Consider the following 20585-nt stretch of genomic DNA (forward strand, 5'->3'; position numbering starts at 1 on the left):
ACAGAACAACCCCGGTGTTTTCAAACTCAAACAGAACCAGCGGCGTTTTCAAAAAAGCTCCATTTCAGAGGCTTCGGAAACTCCGGCGCTGTGTGGACGACGGCGGGTGTCTCAAAGCTAAAAGGTATTATTGAGAGAGCAGCCTCGGGCACCCGTCTCCCCAACGCTGCTCGCTGCTCTTTAAGACTCATTTGCTCCGCCCTTAAATATTCCCTCCCGTAGATTCAAACCCGCCCGCCCGTCCTCTTCCTCTCTGACCTTCAGGCTACGACTGCTCCGCTTCCCTTCATCTCCTTCTGCTCTGCCTCTCTGGGTGGCTGATGGACGGGATCATGAGACTCGGGGTGACAGACTCTCGTGTCGCTTTGACACGTCTCTGACAAGGTGAGAATGTCTGCAGAGAAAAGACTGGGACTAGTCCTTCTTCCTCTCCTCTCCTCTCCTCTCCCTCCCTCCTCCTCCTCACATTCTGCTTACACTCACCCACCTGGCTCGTGTCTTGAGTGACAGCGCTGTGCTGTGATCCCCCATTTCTTACATATGATGTGAAGAGTCAGAGAAGACAGGACAGACAGACCGTGCACATGCAGCTTAAAGAAGGTTGTAATGTCTCGTCTCAGAGATCTCAGCACGTTCTCTCCCAGCAGTCGTGGTCGCGTTGGGAGGAAATGTCACAGATTTTCAGCCATTATCTGAGCTCGTAAAAACGCCTCATTGTTGAGGGAACAACAACATCTGGTCTCTCTGATACAAACACTGACTCTTTCAGGAGCAGCAAAGACACATAAGCACGTTTCTGTGTGCTGCAGGTCCAGGTTTAAGGTTCAAGGGGAGGTGTGAAATGTGAAATATAAGGTTATAGTTTGAAGATGAGGCTTTGGTTAAAGCTGTGGAAAAGGAATGGACATCAATGTGGTGTCCTCACAAGACTAGCTGCACAAAGCTATTCTCCGTGTGTGTGTGTGTGTGAGAGAGAGAGATTGTGTGTGTGTGTGTGTGTGTGTGTGTCCTGTTCTGGCATAAACACCGACCTCGTCAGGACCAGTCGTCCTCCAGAACTTGGTTCCAGATGAGGCAGAAACTCATTTCTGAGCAGCTGGTTAAGTTTGGGGCTATTAAGATTTGAATTGTGGTTAAATTGTGTTCTCTATTTGAATAGATTTTCTGTACCATCGTTTGTATATCTTCCTTTACTGATTGATGTCGTCTGTCTTTCTTGTTCAGATTTTGTACAGTGTATGTTTTGTTTTTTTCTGCAAGAGAACCCTCTATTTGACAATAAAGGCTATTCTAGTCTATTAAGGTTAGGGTTATGTATGAAGTGGTTATGGTTACAGTGTCCTAGGTGGAAAAGCTGCAAACATGTGTGAGTGTGTGCTTGAATGAATATCTTTGTGAGGTCCAGAAAAATCTAAAAAATCTTTGTGGGGACATTTTATCTGGGCCCCACAACTTTAATGAGCTTTTTCAGGTTTAAGACCTGGTTTTAGAGCTGGGTTTGGCTAATGCACTTGGTTGTGACTGTCTATGGTGTGTCCTCACTAAGATATAAACACAAGTTTGTGTGTGCATGAATCAGATCAGTCTCAGTGTTGTGCTGAATCGCACCAAATGCTGCTTTTATGTGCAGTGACCACACGCACGCACACACACACACGCGCACACATTTCACCTGCAGAGGCAGGTGCACATATTGCGCGCACACAGCACGCCTGGTTCCACGCGCACAGCTAAACCAAAGCGCACGCGCGCTGGCACGCAGGCACGCACACAAACACATATTTGTTTGCATTTGCATTTTTTTTTCGCAACTCAACTGCAAAATCAGCAGCGACACACAAAAAAAAATCATGCCTTAGATTTGTCATCCTGCGTCCATGAAGGTGCACGAGGCTGCGTGACTGCGCGCAGCTGAGAAATGACATGATGATGATGATGATGATGATGATGTCTGCCACAGCTGTCAGTCACACATCACATACACAACTGCAATAAACACACAGAGAAAAAACAAACCCTGCGTCTCTGCTGCGTCCACATTCACAGCGCAGCAAACTGAAACGCAAACCTCGTTTTTATGCAACTTTGCCCGCAGAAAACAATCAAAAGCAAGCCAATAAAAAGACAGCGCATTCATTTAATCCCGAATTGATATGCGCGGGATTAAAAGTCAGAGTTAAACTCACCAATGAGCGCCAGCTGCAAGAAGTACAGTCCGAGGAAGTCCATAATGGAGCGCGACATTGATTCAAATGGATGCACAATCCCGCAAGACCAGTGGTGCTGGTGCTGGTGGTGATGATGATGATGATGATGATGGTGGTGGTGATGCTGCGTGAGGATAAAAAGCCCCACTGTTTGCTCGGGAACTGGCGCCGAAAAATTAAGCCCGAAAAGACTCGAGTGAGGACTGGACGCTCGCGCTGGAGCCGGAATCCACAGCAGTGCGTGAAAAACGAGCAGGAGCGGAGCAGAGCATCATGGTTGCACAGTCAAACTTTTGTCACCAGAGAAGAGAGAGAAAAAAAAAAAAGAAAAGCTCCGCACACAATCACCGAGTCAAAAAACAGTTTGTTCCTGGCGTGGAAAGCAAAATGTTGCGCGTACTGAAACAAAATCCCTGGCTGTTTTCTTCCACAGACAGTCCGTCCTGCGCGTCTCTCTCCTCGTCTCCTCTGCGCCTCCACCTGCGCGCCGACAGCAGCTGCAAAATGCGGATGAATCACAGGGGGCGCGTTGCTTTGCGCACTCCGACCTGCGAGGAGTCACACGCAGCCGGCGTGATCTCCTCTCCTCCACTCTCCTCTGGCTGGAGATGCCCAGCCCCGACGCGTTCAGAGAGAGGGAAGAAGAAAAAAAAAAATCCAATCTTGGCAGAAGTTGAAATGGGACAAGTTAAATCGATAGTCTATTTCATACTGCCATAAAATGGAAACAATAAACCTGCGTAAAAATGGTGCATAGTGTCTGTCTGTGTGTGAGGGAGGGAGAGAGAGAGAGGGAGAGAGGGAGGGCAGACCAGATCCACTGAAAGTGGGTTAGTCCTCCTTCACCCAAAATTTCACAATACAATAAAATAAAAAAACACAGAGAGAGAGAGAAAGTGACACCGCCAACTTGAGTGAGAGTGGTTGATTTGAAGGCAGCTGTGTTGGTTTCACGGCCTCCAGCTTCTGTGACTCAGTGTGTGTTCATGGTGAAAATGAGGAGAGCATCTTTGAGGCGACCTGCTGTCTAATGTGCTCACGCTGGTCTGCTTTCAAAAAAACACACACACACAACAAAGATTCCCGTCTATTCTCATCTGGGTTTCGGGGACAGAGCGAGCTCTGTCGATCCACGCGGACAGAATCTGACGTTGTTCCTTTCACACACATGCCCTACTTTTTATCATTATTGTTATTATATATATAAATATAATACACAAGAAAATGTGTTGTGTCACACGGGAGTGAGTCTGTGCATGAAGGAGAAGAAAAGAGAACGTACAGTATTTACAGAGGCTATAAGAATGTGCAATATAGAGTGATTGCTATCCTTTTTTCAGCACAATCTACAGGCAAAAATTCATTTTCACCAATTATATAAACTCACCTGAGGCAAAAAGTACTCACAATTTGGAAACACATTTATTATTATTTAAAACAAGTATTTATGTGTGCCATTAGTTATTATTAAAGTGTTATAAATTATCAGAAAGAGGGAAAAAAATTGAAAATCAACCACCAAAAATGAGCCTAAAATGGTTCAACTTCTTTCTTGCCCAAAACTCAAGCACTTTCAACGACTATGTGTCTATTTAGGGACGATTTCCAAAAACTTCACAAACTTTCAAGGATTTCAAGGACATGTGGGAACCCGGAGAAGGTCGTTGTAGCGTGGGCGAGAGAAGTTCCACAGAGTTCAGTAAATTCCTGATATGACTGTCAGGATAATTGTAGCAGAATTGGAGAAGGAAAATGATTGAGTATTGACAAACTAGCCAGACATCATTTTTGGTACATGAAGGCCACCGTAGTTCCCTGATACACTTGGTAAAGGGAAGCATGAGAGGAATAGATATGGTATACGCAGGTATGATATACCACAGCACCCAATCTAATCTATCTGTGATGCTGTGTGTCACCAGAAAGACTATTCCACCTCAAACAAACACCAGAACATGAGTTCCGCTGCGGAATGAACGTAACATGTAATGTTCTCGTATGTCAGATATTTCCTCACCACCTGGACCTGATGGGTGAGGCAACACGTTTGTGTTCATCTATATACATTATTAATTTCTCTACAGCTGAAGGTGAAGAAAAAAAAATAAAATGAGATGAGTTACTGTGAGGTGGTCCAGTTCCGAACCATTTCACATATTAGTATTTCACGGGGGTGTGCTGAGTGTGTTGCTGGCCTTGGAGAACAAAATCCTCTGTAGCAAAATCTCTCTCCTCCTGTGGCATCTTTTCCTCTCCACCGTCTCCATTTGAGCAAATCCTGAGAGGAGTTAACTGCCCACTCTCTTCAACCAAAAAATAAAACACACACACACAAAACACTGAACAGAAGTTTGCAAGTGTCTGAGGTTATTTCTCAAACTGAGGACGATCTTTCCCACGTTTCCATAACTGTCAGCCTTTTTTTTTTGTTTTTACGTTCTACACAAACAGTGTTTGGGATAAACGTGTCCCTGAGATGCTGTAAAAACTCTGAAAATAAGCTCGAGGAGGCAAAATAATCTCTCTGCAGAGAAACCGCTCAAAAATTCATCTCTCACTCAGAGTGCACGTTTAACGACTCAGAGATAGTTCAGGCTCGGACCACAAGGAGGCGCCGGTGATGGCGGTCGGTGTGAAGAATGTAGACATCCAGTGTGTAAGAATTAGTCTCTTAAGGCCCTGGTGTACTTCCCATGACGAGATCCTCATCATCAACGTGCAACTTTTGGAATTGCATGCAAAGAGCGCGCAAAATGAATTTCCGCCCGAGAATAGACCTGTACCGCCACCAGATGGTGAAGCTGGATACTACAGGACCCTGATGCACGAGTATCGCAGGGTTATGTGACGCGCACTTCGGTATACCAGTATACCTTTAGTCGGACTGGTGTCGGACTAAGAGTTCTGTGGTGAATAATGAATGAGGACAGGTGAATGATGAGGACAGGTGAATGACTGATGAGGGCAGGTGAAATCCATGAGGACAGGTGAATGGGAATGATGAGGACAGCTGGAATGAATGATATGACAGGAACGTATGTGGAATGATAAGGACAGGTGAATGATAAGGACAGGTGAATGATGAGGACAGCTGAATGAATGATAAGTGACAGGTGTGAATGAAAGGACAGGTGAAATGATGAGGGACAGCTTAACAATGGGATAAGGACAGGTGGTGAATGGAAAGGACAGGGTGAATGATGAGGGACAGGTGAATGAATGATAAGGACAGGTGAACGAACATGAGGAGAGGTGAATGATGAGGGGACAGGTGAATGAACGGACAGGTGACTCTGATGAGGACAGCTGAATGAATGATAAGGACAGGGTGAATGAAAGGACAGGTGAATGATGAGTGACAGCTGAATGAATGATGAGGACAGGTGAATGATGAGGTGGATGAATGATAAGGACAGGTGAATGAATGATGAGGACAGGTGAATGAATGATGAGAGCAGGTGAATGATGAGGACAGGTGAATGAATGATGAGGACAGCTAAATGAATAAGTAGTTTTAAGTGATCTACTGTTCGGCTTGATTTGTGTGCGGGACGTCTCTTCCTGTGACGGCAGTCTGGCCAGTCATCGCATAGTACCTACTCGGCACGCTTTTGGAACCTCGCCGGAGCAGGTACTAAAAATAGTACCTGGTACCAGGTACTATGCTAGTGAAAAACGCTACTTAAACCATGTCATGGCGAGCCAAGGCGAGTAGAGCCAGTGGAAATATGCCATAAGTGTGTTTATGCTGAGGTGACGTGGCTCTGCTCGTGTCTGTGGTCATTTTGATTCAAGTACATCACAACAGGAGAGTCTACCTGGAGGAAACTGCACCATCAACACGGCGATTTACAGCAATAAGGCTGAAAATGTATCTCGCCGACCGGAGAACAAGAGAAAATCAGTTGATTTCAGTCGAAGCCATCAGGTCCTCGTCGGCAGGAGGTGAGGGGTGGACGGACTTAAAAGCAGGAAACCGCTGACAGTCCGCGTTGGTTTCCTTTCACATCACAACTTTTGATTGTCTTCCAAATAACAAAGGAGTAAAAATGATGTATCGGGGGTGACACGGGTTCTGTCAGGACAGTCTGTTCTCCTGCAGCAGTTGAACTGACAGTGCAGATTCCATTCTTAACTTTCAATTCATCACTTCCACTGAGCTGAGGCGTGAGTGGAGACAACAGCAGGATTTCATCGGGGCCAAGCATGTGTCTGTGGCAGCATCCTTTAGTGGTTTTTTTCTTTTTAAACTAAATCTATCTAGAAGTTAAAGGAAAACACGTGTGTGTTCTTAAATGTGGCAGCACCAGATGGAGACTTAGATCGGTGGATTGGATTCGTACACTGGCAGTCATCCAGCGTCCGCTGCCTTGCTGAAGGGCAAACTGGCTACAGATGCTGCAGGAAGGCAGAACAATCGAAATGCATATCTCCACAACAGACGTTTTTTTTCTTTCCAGAAGGAAACTGAAGATTAATCAAGCCTTACCGACAACACCTGGACAGAATCCAGCGATGTAATGTAACGTAATGAAGTACGAATACTTATATCTATACTTTATTTATATTTCTAGCAACTTTTACTTTTACTCCACTACATTACCTCTAACTGTCTTTTGTTACTCGTTACTACCAAATAAAATCAGAAGAAGAAGAAGAGTTGGTATTATGGTCTGTATTTATGTGGAGCTTTTCTATCCTTGATGAGCTGCTTTACACGACAGTTTTCACCCATTCATACACTTCAACATGTGTACACTTCAACACACTTGAACACACCTGTTCAAGGACACATATAACGTCAGTACATTTTATATCAGAAAATTACTTTTTGCTACTTAAGTACAGTAAATGTCCTATACTTTAAGACTTTTACTTAAGTAATATTATAACAAAAAGTGAGTAAAGCTTCTACCAAAGTCATTTTCTAGTCACATACTTGTAATTTTACTGAAGTATCACTTACAGGTACTTAATGCAAGACTGGACCTGCTGAGTCATTGTCCATGATTTACTAAGGTTAACGCACATGACCTGCTGAGTCATCACATGTGATCTGGTGAGTCATCACATGTGACCTGCTGAGTCGTCACATGTGACCTGCCGAGTCATTGTCCATGACCTACTAAGGTTAACATGCATTGCCTACTAAGGTTAACACACGACCTACTGAGTCATCACATGTGACCTGCTGAGTCGTCACTTGTGACCTGCCGAGTCATTGACCATGACCTACTAAGGTTAACAAACGACCTGAGTCGTCACTTGTGACCTGCCAAGTCATTGACCATGACCTACTAAGGTCAACACACATGACCTACGAAGGTTAACACACATGACCTACTGAGTCATCACATGTGACCTGCCGAGTCGTCACTTCAGACCCGCCCAGTCACGTCCATGACCCACAAGGTTAACACACCCACCCGAGCCGCCACTTCAGACCCGCCGCAGTCATTGACCATGACCTACTAAGGTTAACACACACATGACTCATCATAGTTAACACACAGTGCCTACTAAGTTAACACACATGACCTACTGGAGTCATCATATGAAAGTCTTCACATATGAACTGCCGAGTCATTGACCTTGACCTACTAAGGTTAACACACATTGCCTACTAAGGTTAACACACACATGACCTACTATGTTAACACACATTGCCTACTAAGGTTAACACACAAGACCTAAGCTGAGTTCCTCACTTTAGACCTGCCGAAATATTGTCCATGACCTACTAAGGTTCACACATGACCTACAAAGGTTAACACACATTGCCTACTAAGGTTAACACACATGACCTACTGAGTCATCACATGTGACCTGCCGAGTCATTGTCCATGACCTACTAAGGTTCACACACATGACCTACTAAGGTTCACACACATGACCTACAAAGGTTAACACACATGACCTACTAAGGTTAACACACATGACCTACTCGGGTGACTAAGGTGCTGAGTCAAACTAAAGCACAATAATTGACATACATTTCCTTCTTCCTTTTTTTCGGCCACGATGTCTGCTGCTAAGTACAAGTGAGATACTTTTACTACTTTACACAAGAGTTTCACAGTCCTTCAACAGACTGATCCCGCGTCTCCACCTCTGCTTTCCACACCAAACACTGCCGGACCATTAAAATGTATGAGAGACAGGGCAGCTTCACTGATGGATATAAAACCTGAAGAGGAATCTAACAATGGACTGATTGGGACCCCGGCATATGTGTCCCTGAGTGGACATAAGGGGGGCTCGGCTCACTGTGCAGTTATCCATTTCCTGCTCCCTCTATTTAAGCTTCACGCATTTATAGAAAACAAAACCGAGGACAACAAAATCAGCGCAGGGAAAACATGTGACTACAGGAGCAAAGAAAAAGACAGAGATCTGAGGGAGAAAAAAGGTGTCGCACACAGCCTCCCACTGCTGATTCTGACTGAAAAGAACAACACTATTTTTATATCTGTGCTATGGTTATGTTCTTTTGTAGGAAGCCAATACTGCAATTATTGTGTATTTAACTTTGAAATGGCTTTCTAAAGCTACCGCGTGGTTAAATCACCTCAGTAAGATTGACTGATTATCACAGCCGCAGTATGGTAAAATGTTTCATTTAGTAATTTTATTTTTAAGCTTTTTTCAAAAAACAGTCAACAATTTTTGTCAAAAACTTCTTCTTCTTCGACTTCAGAGAGGCATCACTAACGTTGCAAAACTGGCTTCTTCTTCTCTTTCCTTCCTTCGATTAATAATTGTAATTAAGCGTTGTCAATAATTAAAACACAGCTTCTTTTAACAGAGCGTATCGAAGACGACACTTTTGAGCAAACAGGCTTTGCATTATCGTAATTACGCGACAGTTTGTGCTATCGGAAACATTCCATCGGTTTCTGAAAGCTGAGAAGTTGCACGTCAAAGAAAATGTGTGGTTATTACGGTAATTTCATTTTTGGTACATTGAGACAAAAACTCAAACCAATGTTATTTTAAATATGTTTCATACTGTTAGCATGCAAAAGCTGGTGTACAACTACAGTGTTTCATCTAAATGAAACTTCATTTTAAATTTTGAAAACATGCAATAAATTGTAAATTACTGCCAGATTTTGAGTTATTCTGGAAAAATGGGCAAAAGCACAACGTTACAGGACATTTCCTGGATTTTTAAGGTTAAAAGGAAACTGTTGGTTTGTGGAGAAAACAAGACCTTTGAGAACATCGTAATTTCCTTTAAGTTTAACTTCATTCCCAAACACAAACATCCATGACTTCTCCTCTTCTGCTGTTAAAAACGAGTTATTCTTTTTTTTGCCCACCAGGATAACATTTAATAATTCAACCAGAGGCTCAAACGATCATTTTTCTGCATCCAAATCAACGAGTGGAACATCGCTCGGCCCGGTCTCCATCATGTTTCCTCTACGACACAAACCAAAAAGTCTCATTTTTGCCACTGCTGCGTCTTTCCAACACTGACCCACAGGGGGGGGAAACAGTGGGGCGGACGTGAAATTGGTTACGTGTGCACTATCTTCAGACTCGTGTTATTAACTGCTTTTACCTTGGCGTTGGTCAGCCTTTTCACACAGGAAACTGAAAACTGTGTTGTTTGAAGACATGCGTCAAAATCAGCAATTTAGCAGAGAATTTAGCTGGGGGATGTTTATGCTCACAGACCTCCATTCAAAAACTTCTCGTGTGTTCAAACTGATGCTTCGGAAGAGCTACGTTACCAGAAAATGTCACTTATTTTTATAATACGACTTCAGTAAAAGTCTTAAAGTAAATCAAATTTACTCTACTTAAGTATCAAAAGTCATTTTTTTCTGATATAAAATGTAGTTTTAGAAGTAAAAGTATTTAAAGAGTGAGGAGTTGGGATTGAGCCATGGTGGCTCAGTGATAGGGCAAGGTTGTGGGTTCAATTCCTGGCTCTGTGGGTCCTTGAGCAAAGACACTTAACCCCATGTTGCAGCGTGTGAATGGGTGAAAACTGGACTAGAAAAGCTCTACATAAATACAGACCATAATACCAACTCTTCTCAATCTCTGATTTTGTTTGGTAGTAATGAGTAACAAAGACAGTTAGAGGAAATGTAGTGGAGTAAAAAGTCAAAGTTGATAGAAATATAAATAATAAAGTAAAAGTACAGATATATGAATTTTGTACTTAAAGTAATGGAGTATTTGCATGGAAACATAATCCATGTCTTAATCTGGCTACTGCTTGTTCTGCCTATGAGCATATTCAGGTTAAAGTCGTCAGAAAATGCCTTTTAAATTCTTTCGAGCAACTATAGTCAAGTTTGTTCTCTGGAGTACAAAAAGAACGTCGCCTCAAGAACTTGTTTAACTGACAAGTATATATATATATATATGTGTGTGTGTGTGTGTGTGTGTCTGCGATCAACACCATCAATCTGTTTCTGACACTCGTACAGAAAACACAAAAATCCACAGCTGACCAGTCCCCGCTGCTGCAGTCCTCATGTAGTGTGTTCTCAGTAACCGCCACAGTGCCTATGGGGACAAGGTGTGTGTGTGTGTGTGTGTGTGAACGCTATTACAATCCCTGAATGCACGATACTATAAATCACAGTCTATGTACAGTGCAGACTATAAATCCAGCTTCAGGACGCCTCGGATGCCGTGGTGATGTTCACAGAATGACTTGTTTTTTGTGTTAAACACACAGCAATATGAGACACATTAAAGTGCACGCAGCGACAGCGACAGTCGGCGAATCTGTGTGTCTTTAACCTTTGCTAAATCACCCTAATGATTAATTAGTTACATTTAAAACAAAACACGGGGAATTTTCTAACGATCAATTAAGCGTTTCATCACAACACATTAGTGCGGAAGTCTGTGCGGTCGTCACGGGGCGACGGTTTCACAGTTCAGTGATTTCTGAACACATGATTCATTAGTGTTATTTACATATTTCTACCTGACACAGGAGCGACATTTTTATCTCCTTAACCGTGATTTCACACAGGTAAACTGAGTCTACCTGAAACTATGCCACTTAAAAGTGTTTTAACTGCTTGTGAAAATGAAGGTTATTAAGGTTCCATATCTGGCAGTTATTTATTTAACCATTACTGAGAAGCAGACGTCACAGACGTGTGACGCGCTGGTGATTCTCATCCGTGATTGGACGGTTGTTCCGTTGATAACATCCATAAATCTCACAGGGATCCATGAGTAAAAAGAGCGGATGTAAAAAATTGGATGTCGTCTTCCACTTCTCCCAAGGATGCAAACATGGAAGCTAAATTATACCAAATAGCCACCAGGGGGAGATTTTGAATGGAAAAATGAGATGTTTGGGTCGTTGGGGAGGCCCTTTTTCCCGTATTTGCCCAGGGGCCCCACTGGCTCATAACCTGACCCAGACACAGACAGGTACAGAACATTCTGACATCCTGGGTTTTCATTAGCTGAAGTCAACGCGGTACATGTGAGTGCACGACAACGAGTCCAGGTGAATCCCCTAGGGATGTTACGATACCACTGTCCGACACCACTGACAGCAATACAGTCCTTTTAGACCTTTTAGACTATGACGCCACACATTTGTGCTAGCCTTAAAGTCATAATCCTCCGATAACGAAGAAATAAACAGCCCACAACATGACTCAGCTAAAGTCAGCATGTCCATAATGAAGCAAGCGATACAAAGGGCTTTTGGACCGTATCGGATTTTACGTTTTTTGGGAGCGTCTTCTTCTATGTTTATGGTGTTAGCATAGCGTTACAGTGCCACGTACAGTCCTGGCACATGTACTACAGCACTGAGAGGCAGCATCGCAGTTCATCATTGGTCGTTTCTGTCACGTGTCCCGAGCTTTCAACATCTAAAATGGCCGCTAACGTCTTTTACTGCTCCTGAGAACCTTTTAAGAAAGGACTTCTCGAAATAGGAGCCTTTTACAAAGTTACTTTTGGAAACCTACAGTATGCTATGTTGTAAATGTGATGTATTGTCAACATTGTGGAACATTTTACACTTCCTCCCCCTCGGGCGGAATTATAGCCGCCATAGAAGCCTGTGGAGCAACAACTGAAGGTCTGGACTGATGGCACTTTCCCCGGCCTTCACACTGATTCTGTCCCACTTGCAAATTCCGTCCCTGCTGCGGGGAATATTACCAGAGCCACAGTGCGACAACACATAGGCTGAGTTTTATAGCCTCTAAAAGCAGGGGAAGCATTGTTTGCGAGCGCTGCGATGAGATGTGAGTAGGAGGAAACTCAGCACGTCTCGTGTAATGTTCCCGCTCAGTCTTTGTAGGTGTGACACTCTCGGGCTAAATGGAATCCGCCTAATCAAAATATTTTTCGCTCCGCTGTCGCTGCATAAAAAAAAACAAAAAAAACAACCCATATCTTTCATCAGCAGAGACACAGAGAAGAGGTGGATTTCATTTAAATGATCTGCTTATAGAGACAATTTCACCTTCAAAGTTCCCTCTTCATTCATACATGTTTGTCTTTTTAATATTTCACTTCATTAGCTTCTAATGTGGCTTCTACTGAAGCTATGTCCTTGATTTGTGATGTGGAAAGTCACATGTTAGATGCAGTTAAGTACATTTTATAGTTATCAGCGTTGGTGGATGATTATGTCATTACAGCTTTAGCACTTTTGTCCTCAGAAAGCCTGATAAATGTTGCCAAGTAACTAGTTGATGACCAGTTTCATGTATTGAGTATTTAATGTGTACATTATTTTTTATTGAAAATAGTGTATATGGTGAAAAGTGTAGATTGGAAAAATGTATATTTAATTAGATTAAATTATCGGCTGCCCTGATTTCTAGAAAGATCCATATCGGTCGACCTGCAATGATACATACAGTATATCGCATGACAAAATAACAGCTATGGACTTGTATAAAACTACAAAAACAAACCGAAACGCGGTAAAGAAATGATAAAAATGCTCCACCATGAACACGACTGTAACAATAACAAATACTCAAAACGAGACTTTTAAACTGTCCTTTAACAACAGTGGAGGTCGTCTTCCAGTTGAAAAATGAACTTGCCTTGGAACGTAAGATTTGACAGATGTCACCAATGTCAGTTTTTCAAACCAGGAATTCTCAGACATGACCAGCCTGCACAGATGTGCCGCGGCATCGTTTTCTACTGGATAAAAACCTGAAACTGTGGTGTCCTTGTTTACTGAAACGAGTAAAAAATGATTCTCCAAAGTTCTCCGAAATGTAAGTATTTATTCCGTGAACTTAAACAATTCAGTTTAATCAAAGCCAAAACAATTATTCGGTCAAAATATAATATAACAAACCATAATACAACATTATATAATCCCATCAACCTGAAGTATAGCACGTCCGCCTGCTTAGAGATGGGAGGTTCCAAAAACAACAAAAACGGCCCTCACTGAGACCTTTAACTCTCTTATCATGAACCCCCTGTAGAATTGTCCAGAAAATGTTCAGTGAGTGAGTTTTTCCTGCTTCTTTTTTGCAAGATCACTTTCCATATCTGGCAGTTATTTATTCAACCGTTCTCAACCAATCTCGTCTGCGATTGGACGGTCGTTCCGCGGACGTCCAGAGTTGCTACCGTAATGGCAAGTATGTCTGATGTAGGGCGAGAGGCGGGGTCACACCCTGGACACATCGCCAGTCTATAGTTTTTTAAAATTTTCCACAGATCACAAACGATAAAGGAGTTAAAGTAATGAGATGTACACATGCTGTCTGCGACAACAGGACGGTCACAGAAGTAGACGCAAATTTTCCTGGACACTTCCATCCGAGCAGAAGCCGCCCTCTGGTGGCTAACTCAGGGTATCATTTTTTTTAGAATTTGAATGACTTCTAAGACCTTTTGAAGACCTCAAAAAGGAAGATTTTGGGGGAAAAGGAAGTGTCGCGTACCGCAAACGACTCTTATCGAGAGAGTAGCTCGCTTATGCTCAGCAGAGTTCATATGAGAGTCCAGCTCTTTGCAGCCCATACTCCCGAGCTTGAAGTTCACACCGTGCCTCATGCACGTACTGTTTCACCTCCATTCTTCTTCTACGTTTGAATGGCGGTCACGGTCACAGCGATAGACGGCGCATGCGTGCAACTATGTCCTCGAGTCGGGATGTTAAATACAGGTACAACAGAACGTTCAACTTGAACATTTAACATTGAACCAATATGTTTATGAGAAATTAAAGGCCTCACCTCATAAAACTGCAGACTTTTTAAGACTTTATAAGACCTTGAATATCAATAATTACAAGGCTCCGCGGGGACCCTGGGTTTAACTGCCATCTCCATCCTACTTCCTATACTTCATTATACAAATAGGAGGACGTCCATTCTTTTAAAAATATACAGTCTAAGGAGATCCTAATTCAGGCATATGTTGAGAACTAATATCTATGAGGATTTAAAATCTGCTGCAGAACCAGATAAAGATCTGGACAGCCTCAAACAGGCAACATATTTATTATTGTGCTAATTTTACTGTGCCAACTCGTCTCTGCTCTTGTCAACAATGCAAAAAAATAAAAAAAGGAAAGAGAGAATATTGGGAGACGGAGCTGAATATGAGAAGCCTCGCATGTAGCCGTGCCAGTTTTCTCCAGCATCAGCTTCTGCTCTCATTTCAGACTCGGAACCGGAGCCAAATAACGACAGAGTTGCGCTTTTTCCAAAAACAAGCCCGTGGTGTAATTATTACCATGTATGGCGGTCGCGGTGAGGCAGCTGACGAGACTTAATGTGTCCAGGAGGAAGGAAAAACTACAAGAACCATACGCCCTTGGTAATTTGGGTCAGTTTTCGTGATGAGATTTGCGGCGACATATTTCACATGCACAGCGAGGAAGAGGAGGAGGAGGAGGAGGTGTGGAAATGGATAAATCAATGAGGCCATCTGGGCAGAGGAAAGACAAGATGAGAAATGGTTTAATGCCGACATTCATTCGACAGTAACCTCACAGACCTAATTATTCTTTTCATTACCGCAGACGCAGAGAGTGCGAGCCTTTTCGCCGCGGTGACACGTATCAAATGAGTAATGGGTCAGAGAATGAGGCTGATGTGTTAACAAACCTGAAGAGCAATTAAAAACGAAAAAGAAAAAAGAAAAACACTATTCTGACGCTTTCCTTCCACTGATGTGCCGTGGATATAATTAGAGAAATGTGATTTGTTTATTGAGTTAAAGAGAAAAGGAAAGTTTTTGTTTTGCCTTGATGTGCAGAGGACAAACACACACAATAATAACCTATAATTATGTAATATTTTACGAGATCAAACATATGTACTTATTTTAGTTGACTGATATGATGCATCCATAATTAACTTCAGGGCCGTTTCTAGCTTTGTTGCGGCCTTGTGCAAGATGCTGTTTGGGGACTGGGAATTGAGGGATTTGGGGAATTTTGTACTTAAAGTACAGTAATGATGTATTTGTACTTTATTACATTAAAACACTGGAGTTAGTAAAAGAACTAGACGTACAAATACTTAATACTTAATAACTGCGTCTTGTGTTGGGTCCATTGCAAAAACACAAGCTCCAAGTTTATATCAAATTCATTTCAATGGAATAAACTTAATTTTCATGTTGACATGACCTAATAAACACAGATAGACCTTACTGTCGTGTCAGGGAGCAATTTTTTGATGGGCTTCATAAACCGTCCAAGGGTAAAAACCGCTAAGCTAAAGCCAGAGCTAAGGTTTTGTGTAAGTATTTCTCTGTAAAGACTGTGACGGTCACACTGCCCATTAACCAACAACTGCAACCTGTGATCACAGTTTAAAAAGCTTTAAACTTCCCACGTCAGTATTTCTTCACATTACTTGTAACGACTTAAACCATGTCCCGCCCCTCGTCGACTTTCCATACATCGACTGTCTACACTTTGTCAAATTACTGGCACGCTGTGTTTGATTTAAATCTACATCAAGCCACTGTATTTAATTTCCCTTCCAATTCAATTTTAGGATGCATTTACGCGACATAAATCAACAGCTTAATATGAGGGTGACAAATTAAAATTTATGCACTACAAATACAATCTCTGCTGCCGCTAATCTGCCTCCGCATTATTTATCCAGGGAGAGTTGATTGAGCATTCACGCTCCGTTCCAGCAGCAGCGGCAGCTCCCTGCCTCGCGCGCACACAATTACACTCGCAGCTGGGAGCTCGACAGACACAGAGCAGCCACAGTGGAGCGACGTGAAGTTATGGACACGTTGACCCCGGTTGTTGAATTACTCATCAACTTCCCTTCCGTATGTCCAGGTTCCCTGTTGATCAATTGTCAGGTTACGTCTGTTTGGTTCTTCTTTTTAGTTTTAAGCATTTAAGTTTCTGAAAACTAAATTGTTTGTTTATAATAACTTATTATATAATAATATAATAAGTGGCAAATGGCGCTAATCAAAAAATGGCAAACATCAGTCTGATTAAATGTAGGGAGTGCATGAGATGTAGTGAAAGTTATACATGGTCCATGATACCAATACTATCGTGATACAACAATTCTGTGATAATCAATACATTGTGATACACCACAATTTCTGTGTAAATGAAGAAAACAAGACGTTAACGTGAAAAGTTAAAAGTGCAGGATTTCCCTGTTGAAGTAGCAAAGCCCAGCGAGTGAAACTGGCAAGGACTGTTTACTTTAGAGCCCCATCATTTGTTAATTAAAATATCGGTATTTGCCCTGATGTATCGATTATCGTGTTTCACGAGGAAGGACGACGACATGTTACCAAATCGATATTTTGACCCACCCCTAGTTCACAGTGTGTTGAGCATTTTAAGACAGTTGTAAATATCAGGTGCAGCAAACAAGATGCATTCAAAGACCCTAGTAAATGTCATTAATTCTGCCAGATCTTCAGCATGTTGAGCCAACAGGTGCAGCTAACAAGATGCATTCAAAGACCCTAATAAATGTCATTGCTTCTGCCACATCGACAGCATGTTGAGCTTAGTGGAGCAGCTAACAAGATGCATTCAAAGACCCTGGTAAATGTCATCGCTTCTGCCAGATCTTCAGCATGTTGAGCTAACAGGTGCAGCTAACAAGATGCATTCAAAGACCCTGGTAAATGTCATCGCTTCTGCCAGATCTACAGCATGTTGAGCGTAGAGGAGCAGTTAACAAGATGCATTCAAGGACCCTAGTAAATGTCATTGCTTCTGCCAGATCTACAGCATGTTGAGCATAGAGGAGCAGTTAACAAGATGCGAGTAAATGTCATTGCTTCCAGATCTACAGCATGTTGAGTGTATTGGAGCAGCTAACAAGATGCATTCAAAGACCCTAGTAAATGTCCTCACTTCTGCCAGATCAACAGCATGTTGAGCTTAGTGGAGCAGCTAACAAGATGCATTCAATACACCTTGTAAATTCCATCACTTCTGCAAACACACACGAATTCCACTAACTAAATGTTTGCTACTGCTGCCACCTTGTGACAATGGATGCAGAACAAATTGTCCATTAGTCGCTGATAAAAGACTTGTTTTGTATCCCTTTAATACATGATAAATAGTCACAATAACTAATTGACTTTTTTTTATAATCAAGTGCATACTAATAAAGTGCTTTCTAAATAAAACTGCCCTCCCTTGTTCTAACAACTCTGATCCAAAGAGAACAGTGACTCACGCAAGGAACTGAAACTACAGCGTAACCGTCAAAGCTTTGCATTAACAGGTGAACATGATTTTATTCCACCATCATTCTCAGTTCTGTCAGTTCTGGTTACCGTACGCTGAAAAAAAAGGCTTGAAGCTACAAAAGTGCCATCACACAATAAGTGGAATGCAAATGAATCCTGGAAATATTCAACGTTTCCCAGCAGTATCAAACACTAAGCAGCATTTCTGTATCTCACTGAATTAGCAAACACAGCATATGTTATTATCTCCTTTAACAAATAAAAAAAAAAAAAGAAAAGAGAAGCCTATGAGAGTGTGAGAAAACTGCATTAAGTAGAGTCGGCAATAAGTTGAGAGTTTGTTCACAGAGCTGCAGCAGCGCACGCTTGAGAATGCAAACAACTGAAGTAGGCAAAAAAGGAAGAATAGGCAAAAAGATACTAAATAATAAATATGTTGTATAGCAGTGGTGTGCTCCTTCAGCAGCACACTAATGAGCCCATCGGGGCAAAAGAAGTGTGGATGAGAGATGGTGTAGTGCTGATGCTCAGTCGACAGCGGCCTCAATGAGCTGATTATTCCCTTCATTACAGAGACGAGGAAAAGCAGCTTGTTATCATTGTCGCCTATTTATTTCCCCAAAAAAATTAACCTCTGACTGTCGCCACACTGACGTGCAGTCAGAGGTGTGTTCGCAAAAGTGAAACTTTAGGTCCCCCTACAGCTGGTGAACGGTTTTGTTTTTGTCCGAGTCAATATGGATTCACTACGATTCCAAAACCTTTGCGACTGTGTTATTCTTAAAAATTTTACTGAGGCCCTTCAGCTACATAACACTGGTTATTATGTGATGTCTTTATAGAGGCCCCAAAGGCTGTGTAGTGGTGGGGGGGCCCTTTTCCAGTTTGTGCCCGGGGCCCACTGGTTCCCAGGCCCAGGTCGCAATAACATGTGCATTTGTTGACAAACCAAAGATACTGGTGAACTCCAAAGAAGTTTTAATGTACTAATGATGTCTTCAGAGAAAATGGGACAATCTAAAGCTCCCGAAGGGGGAAATGATTGCCTGAAAGGTAGTCTGCAACAGCAAAATGGCCGGAGATATGGACAGATAAACAAGTTTAAATAGTAATTCAAGTCTATTTACCCTGATTTTAGTGTTTTTTTTGAGTCATTTTGTGTTTTCTAGCAAACAGGATTATTGTTTACTGCCATCAATTTGGTCTTTCTTTGGGACAACAATTGTTTGAAGCAAAAAGAAAAGGGTGGAGCGGTTTGGTTCAGTATGGTGCGGTATGTCCATTGGGAATTGTGCCAAAATAACCAGTCCCTTATGGTTCAGTTCTTCAGTACCTTTCCCTTGGGGTACCAGAGTAATGGTACAGTACGGTACGGGTGATGCTGGTCAGCTGATTGGACGACAGAAAAGCGTCACTCCCTTGTGACCGGTATTGTACGGAGGTAACATGCACCCTTGTTATAAGTTGATGTACCATCACCATAATCCGTGGAGACGCTGTTTGTGTCGCTTTAAGCAGCAGCCGTCCGCCGCGGCTCAGAGTTGAGTCGAGGAGAAGCACAACTTTCCCTCGATGAAGTTTAAATGCACAACCGGCACAGCATCCGGAGGAATAATGACCAAATTTGGACATTTACGTCAAAGGGCACGATTAATTATTTAGTGCAACTGCAGGAAATATTGATCCCCAGAGCAAAAAGTGAGCAAGTGAATGCTGATGTGGTTTGATGGCTGTGTAGCCTGTCAGACTATTAAGCGAGAGGTTTCAAAAACAGAAGTTATCATTTATCTTTTTTATGTTGAAGTGGCGAGACAGAGAAAAAGTTTTAAATCTGTGTCATTGACCTAGAGTTTTAGGGGAGGGAGTCGTTTAGTCTCAGGACTGTGGCGGTAAATCTAGATCCATATCTGTATCAGAAAGTAAAGTGGAAGAAAAACCATTAAAATTAGTGAGTAGAACCGGGTAAAGCCGAAAGAAAAGGTGATTAACACCATTCCCGTTGCCAGTGGTTTCTCGGTCCTGTGGTGTTTTATTTCACACCTGCTACACTCGGGCGTGAACGTGTGATGTCACAAACATGCAGGGAAACTAAATGAGTCAGAGGAGAACAAGGAAAAACAACAACAACAACAACAACAACACAACGGCGCTCGGGGACAAACGTAACAAATCCGTATCTCAGCAAATAGCCCTGGCTATTGTTATGGAAATGACACAGCTCTGCTAAAAATAAAGAAGACAAGAAGCAGAAGAATTAGCACGTCCACCTTGATCTCGCGCTCCAACAAATACCAATCAAAGCTGATAAAAAAGTTGCATATCCTTCTCCTCAGAAGTAAACTCATTGCCTTAGAGCCATGGTTCTCAAAAAATGTGGTACATGTACCACCAGTGGTACGTGTGCTTCCCCTAGTGGTCGATAAGAACCAATCAGGAAGCTGGACCACGTAACTGAGTCATCATTTTCAAAGGTCTCCGGTTTTTCGCTCTTTCCAATCAGGAGCCGGAACACCACAAAGAGGTGGTCCTCTCTACAGCATCTATCAATGACTAAAGGACAGGAAGTAAGCCCAAAGATGACATCGCTGACAGCAGCTTTCACTGTAACCATGACCTTTTCTAAATGTGCCAAATATTCGCAGAAGTGGAGCACATCTGTCCAGATTAGCCTCCATTCGTTTGCTTCTTTCC

At 42.4% G+C, this 20585-nt stretch overlaps 1 protein-coding gene and 1 long non-coding RNA gene across 2 annotated transcripts in view; one reads left to right on the forward strand and one right to left on the reverse strand.

Annotated features, from left to right (window-relative positions):
- Nucleotides 1-2698, reverse strand: part of gfra4a (GDNF family receptor alpha 4a) — a 138055-nt gene extending 135357 nt beyond the window's left edge. The window contains exon 1 of the mRNA XM_044047894.1: nucleotides 2187-2698. Within this exon, the coding sequence (XP_043903829.1) occupies nucleotides 2187-2244 (58 nt within the window). The 5' untranslated portion in view covers nucleotides 2245-2698. The remainder of the gene's footprint in view (nucleotides 1-2186) is intronic.
- The window catches only part of LOC122783207, a 30797-nt gene continuing 10479 nt past the window's right edge, over nucleotides 268-20585 (forward strand). The window contains exon 1 of the long non-coding RNA XR_006362008.1: nucleotides 268-384. This is a non-coding gene — a long non-coding RNA (uncharacterized LOC122783207). The remainder of the gene's footprint in view (nucleotides 385-20585) is intronic.

The sequence above is a fragment of the Solea senegalensis genome, linkage group LG16 (assembly GCF_019176455.1).
Source record: "Solea senegalensis isolate Sse05_10M linkage group LG16, IFAPA_SoseM_1, whole genome shotgun sequence".
NCBI classification, from domain to species: domain Eukaryota; kingdom Metazoa; phylum Chordata; class Actinopteri; order Pleuronectiformes; family Soleidae; genus Solea; species Solea senegalensis.